The sequence below is a fragment of the Rhinolophus sinicus genome, linkage group LG01 (genome assembly GCF_036562045.2).
Source record: "Rhinolophus sinicus isolate RSC01 linkage group LG01, ASM3656204v1, whole genome shotgun sequence".
In the NCBI taxonomy this organism is placed as follows: domain Eukaryota; kingdom Metazoa; phylum Chordata; class Mammalia; order Chiroptera; family Rhinolophidae; genus Rhinolophus; species Rhinolophus sinicus.
The window spans coordinates 171704340-171720546 of record NC_133751.1 but is presented as its reverse complement, the minus strand read 5'-3'; the positions used below and the strand labels follow the sequence as shown (position 1 = coordinate 171720546).

Here is a 16207-nt window from a genome sequence, read left to right as displayed (position 1 = left end):
TCTACTTTTAATTTTTTTGTGTGTGGGAAGGGGAGTAACATGAGGAAAATATTTTAATAGCACCATTAAAGTCCTGAATTTTGAAAGAAAAAAAAGAGCTTTATGGTCATCAACTAAAAGACCTAAAAAAGAGAATTCATATCTAGCAGCCATGGTAAAATAGCCACACTTCAGGTACTCAAATGCAAACTCCTCTAGAAAGAGGCCTAGTTTGTTACAGATAGTAGGCACTGACCAATGTCTAAAGAATGACTAGATGCACCACTGAAAATTAGGTGTTACTTTTAAGCCGGTACCTCTTGTATGAATTAAAATTCAGAAAATAAAATTTCTGCTTTTTGGACAACATATCTGTGCTAGGTAAAGACACAGATGCCATCAAGAGAAACAGCAAATACCTACATTAAACATGGCAGAGTGAATTACAATGAACAGCGAACAGAAAATCAGGAGATTTAGCTCAAGCCCAATTCTGCTGCTGTTAGAAGCTATCCAGTTTCAGGTTCCTCACTGCATCTATATAAAGTAAGAGGGCTGGGCTTCAAAACCCTTTTGGTTATGGTTTTATTACTTCAATTTCAATCACCAATTCATAAACATTATCTGATCATACAAATTGCAGAGATCACGTACAGACATTTGTAAGAATTTTGAATTCTTTTTTAAAGAGTCTAAGAAAAATATTTGAGACTGGGACAGTCAGTTTTATGGCAGTATATCAAGCTTACTCCTCCAAGATTTACATGAACTTCATTTAAACAAAATTTGTGAAACACCTTCTTAAAACAAAAATTCAAAGAAAGTGACCTTAAATGTGAACCATACCCCAAAGCCTCATTTCCAACTTTGCCAGTAAATTTAAAATTTTTATGAATTTAAAATCACTCATCAAATTTGTAAATACAAGATGACTCAGTTAAATTTTTGCATTGTTGGACACTGAACCACACATGTGTACATATGTTTTAATTCTGTTTCTAAGTTCTCAAATTAATGTGGTTCAATGTCTAGTTCACAGCTTCTGAATGAACACGGTAAGTGAAACTAATGAAGTGACAGCGTGGTATGACCAGACATGCATTTCAATGTGGTATATTAAACCCATGAATCATTAAACAGAACATGGTTTAACTGCATGTGTTAAGGGAGGCTTCTATTAATCATTCACATATGACTTTTCTTGAAAATACTATTGGTGTGCTATGCTAATCTTTCTCCAGTGTAAGAGTTCTTAAACTGGGATACATGGATCAGTGTCAAAGGGTCTGTGAACTCCCAAAAGTTTATATAAAATCATGTCATGTGAACATTTTTTCTGGAAAGACCAAAAAAATGTTCAGAACCATTCTAATGGTTTTCTCATCAAACATTAACACATACATTGTATTATAAAAACTTCCCTTACCTCTAATTTAAGTTACTTGCTCAAATCTAACAATTATTAATGAGACTTTCCACTCACTGCAGTATTTATTTCATTGTAAGGGCCCATTTACTTGTGTAAACCCCACAACTATAACGTGAGCTACCTGAAGGCAGGACTGTGCTTAGCACATATTCATATAATTTTCTATAATAAACAAATAGTTATTTTCACCTCATATTGACAACTTTCCTCTTATGCAAGATAGTCGTGAATATCTATTATAGATGTTACTATGGGCAAAATGAAAATTTCCATAGTTTACTAAAATTAGTACATTAAAAAATAACACTTGGCTATAATACTATATATTTCACTAGTTACAAGGATTGAGTGGGCCAATGCTTACAAAGCATTTGCCCTAAAATAACAACATATATATATATATATATATATATATATATATATATATATATACTTAAGATAGTAGTTTTCTATTTTAAAAGCCTTTTCTCATGAACATATAAAATTCATGAAAGAGAGGATTTCTAGTATACAAATTAGATGAATTTTTATTAAATGGCTAAGAGCCCATCTCATCCTGAGTTAACGCATCTATAAAGCCATTCAGTTTTGGTTTTCTTTTTCAAGCTTGGAATAAATAGGCACAGATTTACTGAAGAAAGTACATAAATGTTCTAAACACAAATGAAATTTGAAAATAAATGAAATTTGTAATTAGAAATTAAAACTCTAAACAGTATCACACAATAGGATCATTTTCAAATACTTATTTCAAACATTAGAGCTTCCAATTATTAAGGCAAATCAGACACTAAAAAAGAAAAATCAAAACTTACAATGCAAACCAAGGCATAATATAACTTAATAATTGGAATAGGTCTTATTTATTTTAGTTACTGACTGAAGTAAAACAAATAAAACAAGTTCAAATGAAAATCATGATTACAGCTCATGAAAGTATACAGGACTTGAGAATATTCAAGGGTAAATCAATGTACTTTGTCTTAACACAAAGTACCAGAACATTTGTTCTTATATATGTTGATGACAAACATTAAACAGCAAAATGCTTTTAACTCTGAATCTGTTCATTCTAGAAGAGCCAAAGTGAAGAGGGAAAAAAGAAAAAAAATCAAAACTTTAGAAGAAAAACTTCTGTGCCTATGTCGAGACAACTTTGGGAATTTTTGCCAGATCTTCAGGTCAAGAGGAAATGTTGAAATTTACAATGAGTCATCTGTTTTTAATGTTGCCTTTGAAATTGTATCATTTATTCTGATAAATAGCCTAAACTTAAACCATAAAATTATATTTTTAACACCAAAAGAAAACTTTTTACAGTTCTACATAAATCATCCAAAATCCACTTTTATGCCTTATTAAAAAAATTTACTAGGTTAAAAGGAAATGTCAACATTTTACCTTTATTAATGAAGTCACAACAATTGCTCCAGCATTTACCATAGGATTATGTGGTTTATCTGTGAAATACAAAAGCAATACCATTATTTTATAATTTTCTGTGATGCATAGGTACTTCCCATGAATATACACCTATTTCTTTCTGTAAGCCAATGTTACAGTTCCTATTTGGGGGGAGGGGTTGTGGAGGAATGCATTTAAATCCCATATCAAACAGTAATACACTTCTAGGAAGCTGCTATAATAATTACATAGGCAAACAAAGATTCATGTACAGAAAGGCAGTGAATAGTAGTGTAAGAGCACATCCAAATTTCCTAATTCTGTCATTTACTAGCTATTTGTCCATGGGCAAGTAACTGAACTTTACTGTACCTTGATTTTCCCATCTGTAAACTAAGAGTAATAACAACACCAACACCTCAGCGAGTCATAATGCTTAAATAAATTAAAACACATGAAATGCTTAGAAAGTACCTGGCACATTCTTAAGTATAAAATAATATTACTGTTAAACATCACCTTGGAAAAAGCACATCTAATGTGAACTGTTTTATTTTTGTGTTTATGTATACACACATATAGGTATATTCAGAAGACACAAACACTAACAAGTGATGCACATAGTTATAAAAAGATTACAGGGATTTAAACTCGATTCTTTATGCTTTCTATATTTCCTGACAATGAGGATGTATTTATGTAATTTTAAAAATTACTTAAAATTTAAGTTTATCCCAAATCCTGTCTACTCCTAATTCTTACAATAAAAAGAATTTCAAATCTCACTGATCACATTTTCATTCACGATATGGCACAAAGGCCGAACAAAATTCTTAAGGCACTGGGGAAAAAAAAATATATATATATATATACATGTATGTATATTTTTTCCCCCTTCTTCCACCCCCCCCCCCCCCGTCTCCCCACTCCAGTTCAAGCCGTTGTTTCTCAGTCTAGTTGTGTAGGACACAGCTGCCTCACCTATGCTGGTATTATAAGCCTTTCTCGCCACCCCCCACCCAGGGCTGAGGCAGTCAGTTGGCGGTGGGCAGCTCACAGCAGCTCATGGCAGCCGGCTGCTGGCCACAGCTCACAGCAGCCCGTGGCGACCTCCTGCTGCTCACGGCAGCCCACCTCCAGGGAGAGCCATTGTTCATAATCTTAACTGTAGAGGGTGCAGCTCACTGGCCCATGTGGGAATTGAACCGGTGACCTAGGCATTAGGAGCACAGTGCTCCAACCACCGGAGCCACCAGGCAGGCCCCTGAAAAGATTTATTTGAAAACATAATTCCTAAATTATCTGTTTGCAGTAGTGATTCATTTCTTTGGGAGTAAGATCTTACTTAACGTGACAACTCTAGCAGAATTCATTAAGTTATTGCTACATTATTAGCCTCCTTGAATTTTAAGCAAGTTACCTTCTTTGAGTTGAGCTATGGTTAAAAAATTCTGAGCTCTGGAAAATAGCCTGGCAGTTCTTCAAGCTGTTAGTTACCATTTGGCCCAGGAATTCCACTCTCAGGTACACAACCAAGAGAAATAAAAACATATGTGCACACAGAAATTTGTACACAGATGTTCACAGCAGCATTTATGTTAATGCTGAAAAAGTGAAAAACAACCTAAATGTCCTGTCAAGTGATGAGTAAATAAACAAAATGAGGTATTATTATCCATACAATGGAGTATTATTCAGCGATTTAAAAAAATGAAGTATTGATACATGTTATACAACATGAAAGCACCTTAAAAACATTATGCTAAGTAAAATAGGCCAGTCATAAAAGATCAAATAGTATATGACTCCATTTAGAATAGGTACATCTACAGAGACAGAAAGTAACTTACTAGTTGCCAGGGGTGGAAGAGAAATGGGTACTGACTGATAATGAGTGCAGGGTATCTTTTTGAGGTGATAAATGTATCCCAAAATTGATTACGGTGATGGTTGCACAACTCTACAAATATACTAAAAGCTATTGATTTGTACACTTTAAACAAATGAATTACATGGATGGAAGTATCTCAAAATGTGTATCTCAATAAAGCTGTTACAATTCTTTTAATTTAAAAAAATCAATAAAGACAAAAAATTGGGTAATAGTCTACCACTTTTCCTCAATATACGAGTAAGATCAACAACGTGACTTTAATAGCTATGATTTAAACATTATACATTTTGGGTTACCCATTATGACTAGTTCCAAAAGCTGAAATAAAACTTAGTATAATATGAATATTACAATCAAGATTTTGCCTATTTCAAATTATACTAAGAGAAGTTTGCTTTCTCTGAGATCACACAAAATGAGGGCAGTTGCTAACACAGAAAAATAGTATATGGCAAGAGGGAGCCAAGAAACAAAGTTTCCAATTTTATCCACTTGAAAGAAAAACCACAGGCAGACAGGAAGCAGGATATGGAGATCCAGTTGTGCTAAATTGGTTTATACTTGTATTTGTGTAGATATTCATGTATCTGTTATTTCATGTTTGTTTGACATTATCAGGTCTAACTGTAGGGCCCCACGAGGCAGCTAATGTGTGTATTCCAAATGGTACCACATAGATGTGAGCATTTAATATTTTCTAAATCATAAAATATACAGGAAACACTACATAAGCTACATTCAAGAAAATCTTTCAAAGAATACTAAAGCATTTCATGGCATGACAGAGCAATTTTCAGATGTAAGCAACTCCTCACTCACTCTGCCTTTGGCTCAAAAGCCAGACATCTGAACACTTGGAAATACACCAGAGATATTATAACACCAGCATTTACTTCAGTATAAAACCTCAGTCTAAAACCTATGACTGTAAAAATCTACTTTTTTCCTGCTCTGCCATAAATAGGAGGGAAGAATTGAAGGGTTTAACTTAGAGATTTTAGTTAAAAAATATTTATGACAGCAGTAATGACACTGTTTAATGCCAAACATTTGCTTTGTATGATAAAATGGACATAGGTGACATCTGAAATTTATGGGCATTTTATTTATTTTTGTTTCTGAAATACTTCACCTTCAAATTCCTGTATTTGTTAATTTCTGTTCTTTAAATAACTCTCTCAAAATCAATCAATTCACCAGAACCACCTAGATTACTCTATTGTACCTTACCTAGAAAAATATTAATTCTTCTTGTAAAATGTTTAATCTTGTTAAAACAAAAATATTAATTCTTTCCATATTAAATCTTGATGTCTGTAAATTTAATAAATAAGGTATTTCTGCCATGTAATGTCCTTATTAAAAAGTTGCTACTTTATGGTAATCTCTATAAAGTCAAATGTAGCATAAGGATAGAAAGATTATGATAAAAGAAGATGTAATTGCTCTCAAAATAAATAGGAAGAAAAACTTAAGAAAATAGCAGCCTTATAATTTCTTTAAAAAATTAAATAATACTGACTATAAATCACATTTCATTTTTTATCCAGCAGAAAGAAAAAATATAGAAGTATATTTCTCCCAATCATTACTGCAACCCCTGAATTCCTTCACTCTTCCTTTTTGCATTTCTACCTCAACTCATCACACAATGAGGAACCTAGCACATGCCTAAAAGATTGAAAAATGGAAATCAATCCTTAGGTTGGTTTTTAGATTTAAAACACCAATTACTAGGAGATCAAAAATACTAACTACTTTTGTCCTCCTCTTTCTTTTTGGATTCCTATAAATTAATAAGATTGTTAGTTGTCCAACTATTTAACCCAAGATGTTTCTTTCAAATATTAAATGTTATGAAACAAAAAACAAATACACTATCTCAACCAACGCCACCATTAAAGTTATTATGGAAGTTTTCAAAGATACACAATATATAATATACAAAAGTAACAAGAATGGAATATAAAAACCCATGTATCCATCATTTAGCTCTAATAATTACCAACATATAATAATAATCACACCCAGCACTCCCAGCTACACTCCACTGCATTATTTTAAAGGAAATTCCAGACACTGTAAGATTTTACTACAAGATAATTCCGTATAGGTGGTTATAAAGTGAAAAATCTTACTCCCTGCCCCCACCTGCTTATCCCACTTTCCAGTGGTATGAGATGCCTAAAACAATCATTTTAAAAAGTAGGTGATTTAACCATCTCTATGGGTTTCACAGAATTCTGTGAAAAACGAAAGTACAAATGCTTTTAATTCTCTTCAAAAAAATGAAAATAACTACTTAGAGTTACACAGGAAAGGTATTTCTTTTTCTGATCAACTTTTTTATGTAATCCTTACCATCTTCATTTAAAAACAGTTTGTTGAATCTTAATCCACTTGGCTCTTTCCCAACATATCGATGCACATACTCAGTTCCAAGATCATTAACAGCAATGGCATATTTCAAAGGTTTTACACAGGACTGAAGACAAAATGGAACTTTGGTATCTCCAATAGAATGCCTATTTAAAAGTAGATTTAAAAAATGATTAAGATCAACTGGAAAAAAGTAACTGAATAATTGGAGTTATGTTTTACATGTTAATTCTAATTTACAAAGTTTTTCCATAACTCAACCACAGGTTTACCTGGACATTAAAAAATAAATGTTTACTTTAAAAGGGCTAGTGCAAATAAAAGCAAAAGCTTAAAAGTACTCAGGTAATAGAATGATTCAAAATTAGGTAAGTAATGTGAAAATTTTCCTCTGAGGGTTAAGAGAGGATGGCCCTCCTTACTCCTCCTACCTGTATTCAGTGATATAAGATGACCTAGCCCTTTTAGAAACTAGTCACTACATTTTTACCCATAGCTTTAAGCATGGCTAAACCGTGGTTAATTTTTAAGTGGAGCTCAATTTAGGTTCAATACCATTCTCTGAGACCTTCTCTATAAATGCCTCATCTTGTAAACCATATCTGCTCACAATTCAGGCCCCATTAAAAGAAATGGCATTAAATATTATAAACCTGATAGAGCTGGCACTAATGGCAGTCATTATTTTCATGTAGATCAATAACAGAACAAAAAGAAAGCTTATATGTTACCAAATTGGCACATGAAGTAGAGAATAGGTTTGAAAATATAAAAATTCTCACTGACCCCATAATAGTAACGTAAGCTTCACAAGAGCAGATATCTTTGTATCGCTGAAGCATCCCAAGTGCTCCGAATAATACCCCAACAGTTATAGGAACTCATTCATTAACAATGAAACTCATTCATCGTGAAACTGAGCACTATTAATAACTACTCCTAGGCAAATTGGTTACAACAGAGATGTCAGAGGGCCACCTCACTCCTAGGTATATTATGGAAAATGAACATATACACACACACACACACACACACATATGTGTGAGAGTTTATATATATATATATATATATAAACTCACACACATACATATATATACACACATACATATATATATGGCAAAAGTATATTATTTTTCCTGTCGTATTTATAAATACTTTCTAATTCAGACTGTAACTTCAACTTGACAATCATTCTAAAACCTCACAAAAGCCTGTCATACTATTACCTTTGGATTTAAAAATACATATAATTCTAGTCCAAAGTCAACTTTTAAAATTCCCTAGATAAGAAAACTAAACTAAAAGAATCATTTCTACACCCAAATAATGTTTAAGAGAAAAACCATGTGAAGCATTAAATGATAGTAATTTCCTCCAGATATAAACATTTCCATTACATGATAAACCATTTCCTCCAATTACAAAAACAGGACTATCACTCCCTATTTGAATGTGCTCTGCAAGGATGAAGCCACATCTTCTCATGTACTTGTGTCTTATCATAGCGCCCAACATTTAATTCAACAGACAATGAATGTTGAGTATATTTTACAACCCCAGATGAGGACAAAAGCCAGTCATTATGACCAGATGTTTAACATCTAGTCAAATGCAGTAGAAGTTAAGACACCTAGGTGCTGGTTTCATGTCTTCCAGTATTATATGAACTCAGGGCCTCAGATTCCTTATCTTAAGAATGAATGGGCGGCTAAACCATGTGTTCTTTTAAAGGACAATAAATAAAAAATAAAACGATCAATTAGAACTAAGGCACTTAAGAGATCAAAATTTAAGAAGTGGGGGTAAAGCTTTCATTGGGACATTTTGTTGAAAACTAAAACCTAAAATTATAAGGCTAAATGACTTGTAGTTTTTGTAAAATTTATGGTAAAATTACATCTCTGATATAAATTCATCAAGCTGTATACACACAGGAGTTATGTACCTTATTTTATATGTTATATTTTAATTAAAAAAACAATTACCTTAGTAAAAAACAAAACAAACCCAGGAAGATGGTATCTCTGAGTTAAGTCCTCAAATGAGTAAAAAAATAATAGATTTTTATTTTTTGATTGACAAAACCAAATTACAACCTGATAATAAATCTTTATGTCTGACTCACAGCATAACAGTCATTCTTGAAAAAAATATTCCAGTACTTGATCCATTTTCCCAGGGCCTCTCCTTAATTCATAGGTTTCAAAAATCAAATCATTTTCTTTGAATTACCCTCACATCATTTTTTTTAAAAATAATGCTGCTAGATCCTCGTTTGTCAGTGGCTGTGCCTGCAGTATGAGCACTTTCCAAAGATTACATTCATGGACTTCATAAATCCTGCATGTTTTGCAACTGACTTTTTACTTTACAAATGACTGGCAGTTTTCATGGATTTGAAATAAACTTACCTCTGTCCATCTACTGTACAAACAGACACACCCCACAAATCAGGACTGAACTTGGCCAGTTGAGGAATATAATCAGCAACCTAACCAAAATATTGGAAAGAAATTAACAGATATAATATAGGAAAATATTTTCTTCTACCAAAACATTTCTCTCAATTTAGCTTCCATCAATGAAAAGTTATTTTATAGCACTCAGTGGCTTGGTAGTCTTATCTTTTATAACAAAATTCATAAAAACTAAAAGCACAATAGACTTGAGGATTACAGGTGAGATCTAAGTGATTTCTTTCAGTCTCCATTATCCCCTATGCTTTCCAATGCATTCTCTCTTCCTAAAAAAGCAGTCTAAAAGCGGAACTAGGACTTGATTTTTTTTAAGGGGAAGAAATTGAGAATTTCTTTAATCAGGGTCATGCTGGTAGGGTTCCACTTTCTAAAATCTTTCAATATGGAGAAGAAACAAAACATCCTTAGTATTATTAGAGGATTTTTAAAACTGGAAACATTTTATTTAATGTTCAAGAATATATGCGCAGAAATTCCCAATAGTTAAACCTTTTTTTATTAAAGACTTAAAAGCCATTGCAATTATTTGAAAATCAAAGAGTTCTTAAACTTAAGATTTTTAGTCAAAATAACAAAGTTAAATTTTAAAAATATTTTAAAAGCACTTTATCCAATAGCTTCATTTAACTTAAATTTCTTAATTCGCAAAACATAAGAACATTACACAATTTTACTCTCTATACTTCAAGTTGAGCTGAATTGATTAAGTGATTGGTTTAGGAAAATATTCACATTAAAAACATTACCTTTCCTCCAGACTGCTTTTTAGCACTTTCATATAACTCATCGATATGAGAGGTAAAAGACATAAAGTCAGGAATGACAAACTTTCTTCTAAAGGCTTGTGTCAACAAAACAATGTTGCTTTGAACACATCTGTGGAATATGAGAAAAAAAATAGGTTGGGTGCCTTTCAAATATTAACACTTGGTTAATAACAATATTAATTAGGAGATATTTAAACAGCAAAGAAATTCATCATTTTATAGAGCAAACTAAATTCCATAAATTATACTCTTTCTACATTATTTTCTTCAAGCAGCCTTTCATGTAGTTGCTTGTAAGCTGTTGAACAAGTTAAAGAAATAAGTTAGACTGTCTAAAAATTGTTACCAAAGATTAAAACAGCACAGCATTCCACTAGGTTAAGTATCAAGACATTCTAAAAACAAATTTATTAGCCTAACAAAGTTGATAAGCATTCAGCATGACATTTAGTTAACAAAAATCACACTTTAATATGTCATAGTCGAGATCCTGTTTAGTTTTCCATTAAGTAACCTCAGACATATATTCCTTAGTTCCTATATATGTTAGTAGTACTTCACAAAAAAAGAACCATCTTGTATGTTAACATATTTTTCCTGAATTATATTTTGAACACTTTGCATTTCTAAGCTATAAAAAGGAGATAAAACCAACTTTACTTAGATTAATTTGTCTCTTAAAATGTTTATTTTAATGCTTGTAAAAATAATTTTCAATAAAATTATATATAATGTAGTATAAATTTATATTACTTAAATCATTAAAAGTGCTGAATTTGCATTATTCCGTTCCATGTAAGATATGTAATACATTGTAAAATAAAAATATTTCCTTGTTTAAAACTATTTACAAGATATAGTACGAGGTGTGATCAATCAATACGATAAATGTTTAAATAAAAAAATTTATTACAGTAAAAGACACATTGCCATTAATCCCCTTCAAAATACTCCCCCTCACTTCAAACACATTTATCCCATCGTTCTTGCCCTTTTCTGAAGCAGTTCTGGAAGTCTTCTTTCATGAATGTCTTTAGTTGCGCTGTCCTGGCTACCTCGATGTCCTGAATCATTCTGACTTTGGGGAAGAGCCAGAAGTCCAACAGTGCCAGATCCAGTGAACAAGGTGGATGAGGATACACCGTAATGTTATTATCTGACAGAAATGATGTGTGGCATGGAGCACTGTTATGATGGAAGATTTATAGTACACTTGAAAACACTCCTTCTCTCAACCGTAGCTCACACCCGACTGACTGCACCAAACAAGTTGAAACTTGTCACACACTGTTACTAAGATTCGAGCCATGGCTTCCCATATTGAAGATCCCTGCCTTTACTTTGGATGGCATTCGGCAGCAGCATTCACCATATTTTGTGATCACAACGGAAAGACTTGTGTCAAACATCGCTTCTGGTACAGCAATTTCTGTCAAATAAAAGCATTACTGTGTGTCTTCATCCACCTTATTCATTGGATCTGGCACCGTGCGACTTCTGGCTCTTCTCCAAAGTCAGAATGATTCAGGACATCAAGGCAACCACGACAGCGCAACTAAAGACACTCACGAAAGAGGACGTCCAGAACTGCTTCAGACAGCGGCAAAAAAGGTGGGATAAGTGTGTGCGAAGCGAGGGGGAGTATTTTGAGGGGGATTAATAGCAGTGTGTCTTTTATTTAAACATTCACTATTTTTTTATCACACCTCATGAACATGTGATTGGAGGGAATGAAATCTAAAGATCTGAACTAATATTCTGCTTTGTTCTAAAAAGGATGTAAGCCAAAAAGTCAATATATTAATGTAACCTTAAAGAAGGGTTTTATGAATAGGTTACAGCAAACCATATAGTTTAAGCTTTTTAGAGTTTCAGTAACTCAGCAATAAAATATGCCCTTAAGAGACAAAAACCCAAATGTTTATAGTTGAAGCATTAAAGTCAAATGATTAACTATATATGGGAAGTTATTTATGTAACTGATTCCTCACAGGTAAGTGATGTGACACTATATTAGCAACTTCTTTGGGGAAAAGAAAAAAATATCAAATTGTCCTTTTTTTTTTAATAAGTACTAAATTCCAAGTACTATTCGTCCTGTTTAACCCTCAAAACATAAACACTTTGAGAAGGATAATTTCCCCACTTTACAGATAAAACAACTGTAACTTGCAAGTAAATAACTTGCACTAATTATTAACAGGAAAACGAAGAAATAGACACTCTCAGTATTTCTTTAGTCCACGTTAAATGAGAAATTTTTATATCTCAATATTTCAATTCAAGTTGTTCTAAATGAAACATCAAATTAAAATTAAAAGCCAGATTTCACATTTTAACTATTAATAAAAGTTCAGAATATGTACTCACTTGGTCAACATAAAATTTAAACAATGATTTAAAAGAGGTTGTTTTTAGTGCTAAAGATGTGCCCCAATCACAACATGAAAAAATTGTCCCAATTTCCATTATTAACCTATAGACAAAGAAATAATTGACATCCCAGATAACAAATATTTACTTCAATGAACTTTGATAAATTGTTTTCTGATAGCTTCACAATGTTAATCTAAAAAAATATTAAGTTTTACAATTGATCTAATATTTAATGTTTCAAATAGCAATTCGATTTGTACACTAGATTTACAAGAATATATACCAAATAATCTCAGCATATAAAAGTTAACACAATTCCTGATCATAAATCACTGTACCTATATCAAATCACATCTACATCCTTATTTTTCAAGAAGTTATATACGACAAAATGAGGATTGCCAAACAAATTTAAATTATTAACTGACTACTATTTAAAATTAATCAGCACTTTTAAAAGGTTTATAATTAAAACTGTACAGTGAAACTGTTTCTTTTTTTGTTTGTTTTGTTTTTTGCTCTATCAGGGATGGTAAAGCTGTGGTAACAGCCTTAACTGGTGAACTACTGTGGCCAACAAAAGCAATCTTACTACTCAGACGAGTGTCCAACTGCACACTGATGAGCATTTCAAAATGTAAATGTTTTTCTTGGGAGTTATTTTAAAACAGATGGCATGAATCTAGAAAATCAGAAGACATACAATAAGCTCTGAGGTGGAAATGCTTATGCATTTCAGAAAGTCACATCTTTCTCATGCTTTGTTCTCATCTATAAAGTGGGAATAATAATCATCTTTCTTTCGTTCTTACTTAACTGTTTATGATTTACAACTCTAATGTATGTTAATGTTTTACAAAATATCTCACATATAATATTTCATTAGTAAAATAACCCTGAATTTTTTAAGAAAATCAAACAATATACAAAATGCAGACTATCATTCATTTCCCCCCCAAACAGAAAAGACCAAAAAATTATAATCACACATAAAGAGTTCTAATACTAACATAGTTAAAAATGCATGAATAAATATGGAATTCATTTTCAACATAAATTTTCTACTTCTATTAATTTTAAGGATTATTAGCATTAAAAACAATTGACTATCTAGATGGGTACAGGCAGTCTCCAACTTTCAAATAGATTATGTTCCAAACAGTACACTTAGAATTCATTTTCCCATTAAAAAATAAAAAGTTATACAAAGTAGGTATTTCTCAGATTACCCTCAAAGGCTAAATGTATTAACCAACAATGTTATTTTAAGTAAAATATCAACACATTGACTTCAACCAAATCTACTGACCTTTATAAATTATTTCTCTGGGAAAATGAATTCCACTGTAGCATCCCCTTCCCACCTGCATGGAGCTGACATAGTTTTATTTCTGGCAACACAAACTAGAAAACTTCTTATTTTGGAAACAGAAGAACTCTGCAGCAATCACCTTTCCAGGTGACCTGAGAAGGTTACTACTCAGAGGTTTTAAATCACCTCATTGTAATGATGGAAAGAGAAATCCTTATGCCTATAGTCTTAGACTTTTCTACTGCCTGCTCACATATAGCACTAAGCATCTATCAAGTTGGGAACTGCCTATATTACAATCATCAATTTTTTTAAAGGATTGGATTAGTGTTTTAAATGATGGCAGCTGTTATTTTCTATAAATTATGGTTACAAAATTTTATGATTGTTTCCTGGATTTATAATCAATGTACTTAAATTACTTTTAATTTCATATTTAAACATAGGAACACGTTTATAAAGCATAAAAATTTTTAAACAATACTAAAAAGGTGTGAAATACTGCTTTCACTTAAAATTCCAAAGCAATTCCTCATACCTATTATGTCATACCCAGATCTACCAATCATCTCTTTTGACATCATTAGTCTCAGATATGCCAAAGTAACTCCCCAGAAGGCGCCATAATCCAGAGTACTTTGCACAGGTAGCTCATGAACATTAAAAATAAAATAATCCTTACTGCCAAGGTACAGCTAACTAGAAATTTCCTTCCCTCCACAAAGAAATGGGTTCTGAAGACTCAAAATTCCCAACATGAATTCCAACATGGGCCTAACATCTACACTTTATAAGCTCAGCTGAGATAATAGAATCAAGAACCTTGTGGTGAAAAGATAATCCAAAACTGTGAGCAGTGCTTCACAGCATGCCAGGAAGCGTTGGAAGACCTAAGTTAAATACTTCTACCTTCAGATGACTTAAAACTGCAGCGTGTTTCCAGGAGATAGCTACAATAAATCATTCAGCCCCCAAAATAAGATAAAAGAAAAATAAACAAAAATACATACATACATACATACATACATACAAATCAACTTTCAAAGTAGATGCTGGAATTCGTTGGATCTACTTCAACTTAAACCTATAGTCTGAAAAAAGCCAGTGTCTTACAGTAGAGTTTCCAGTTCTACACTAGTTTTCACTTTATTAGTAGTTTAAAATACCGTTTACCTCTTTGGGATCTACTACAAACATGCTGTCCATTAAATCATTAAGTAATCAGACTAGTAGGAACACATAAATAAAGATAAATAATAAACAGATAGGCAAATATAGGAAAAGTAAAAAATAAATATTCTTATTCAATCAAATCAAGGCATTAATCTCCAAAGTTGTCTTTAGTTTTTAAATATTTTGAGGAAAATTAAAATAGTCAAAAGCCTATGTATAATATGTCTGAAGAGAGGAGAGAAGCATACAATGGAGGTACGTAAATCTAAGGAATACAGGCTATCTGAAGCCTTCTCATTTTATGATGTCATCTAAACCACTCTGTAGGAAAGAAACAGACCATGGCGAGACATTCAGATGATTGGAGATCAATTTAAGTCATGACAGGACAAAGAGTGTGCTCTATGTAAGATGAATGCAAGCTCTAGGTACTGTAAATTGGAAACACCCATGGCTACATTTCCTTAGAGTAGTTTCAAAGAAAGTATACAATAGCCCCAATGTATTATAGAACCTTAATGTGCACCAAGTTCTTCAAATAGTTGTTTATAAACTCCCACCACCATGCCCTGTTTTCAGTTACACAGGAAGTACTGGCCTTCAAAGATACAATTTTGTCGTAAAAGAAAAATCACCACATAGCACAGCAATCACCATTAAACGTTTGGCAGAAATTTTTACTTTTTAAAAAGATCTTTGTCTAGCATGACACCATCTGACGTTGTTTGAAGAGTTAATCTTAACATATCCATACACTCTTTCAACCTGGGATCAGACGTTCGCAATCCTGTAGATTTGAGTGCCTGTTTTTAAAAAAATAAGAGTTTGTAAATATATAGTGCAAATAATGTATATGCTTATTCCAACAACAAGTTTTTATTACTGCATATAAAAACTTCTATCCAGGACCTGAATATGTATATGCCATTTTAGTGTCACTATTACCCACTTTCTGGACAAGTTTCTCATTCTTTCTTTCATTTTCTTTCAGATTACCTTGAAATGAGCATGATGAAA

The 16207-nt window shown here is 32.3% G+C and overlaps 1 protein-coding gene across 2 annotated transcripts in view; it reads right to left on the bottom strand.

The window, feature by feature from the left end:
• The window catches only part of GLS (glutaminase), a 73484-nt gene that overhangs the window by 43148 nt on the left and 14129 nt on the right, over window positions 1-16207 (bottom strand). For both annotated transcript variants that reach the window (XM_019740710.2, XM_019740709.2), the window contains exons 3-7: window positions 15872-15993; window positions 10309-10438; window positions 9497-9576; window positions 7068-7231; window positions 2810-2868 (exon numbers count right to left, since the gene is read on the bottom strand). In XM_019740710.2, coding sequence (XP_019596269.2) covers window positions 2810-2868; window positions 7068-7231; window positions 9497-9576; window positions 10309-10438; window positions 15872-15993 — 555 coding nt within the window. The remainder of the gene's footprint in view (window positions 1-2809; window positions 2869-7067; window positions 7232-9496; window positions 9577-10308; window positions 10439-15871; window positions 15994-16207) is intronic.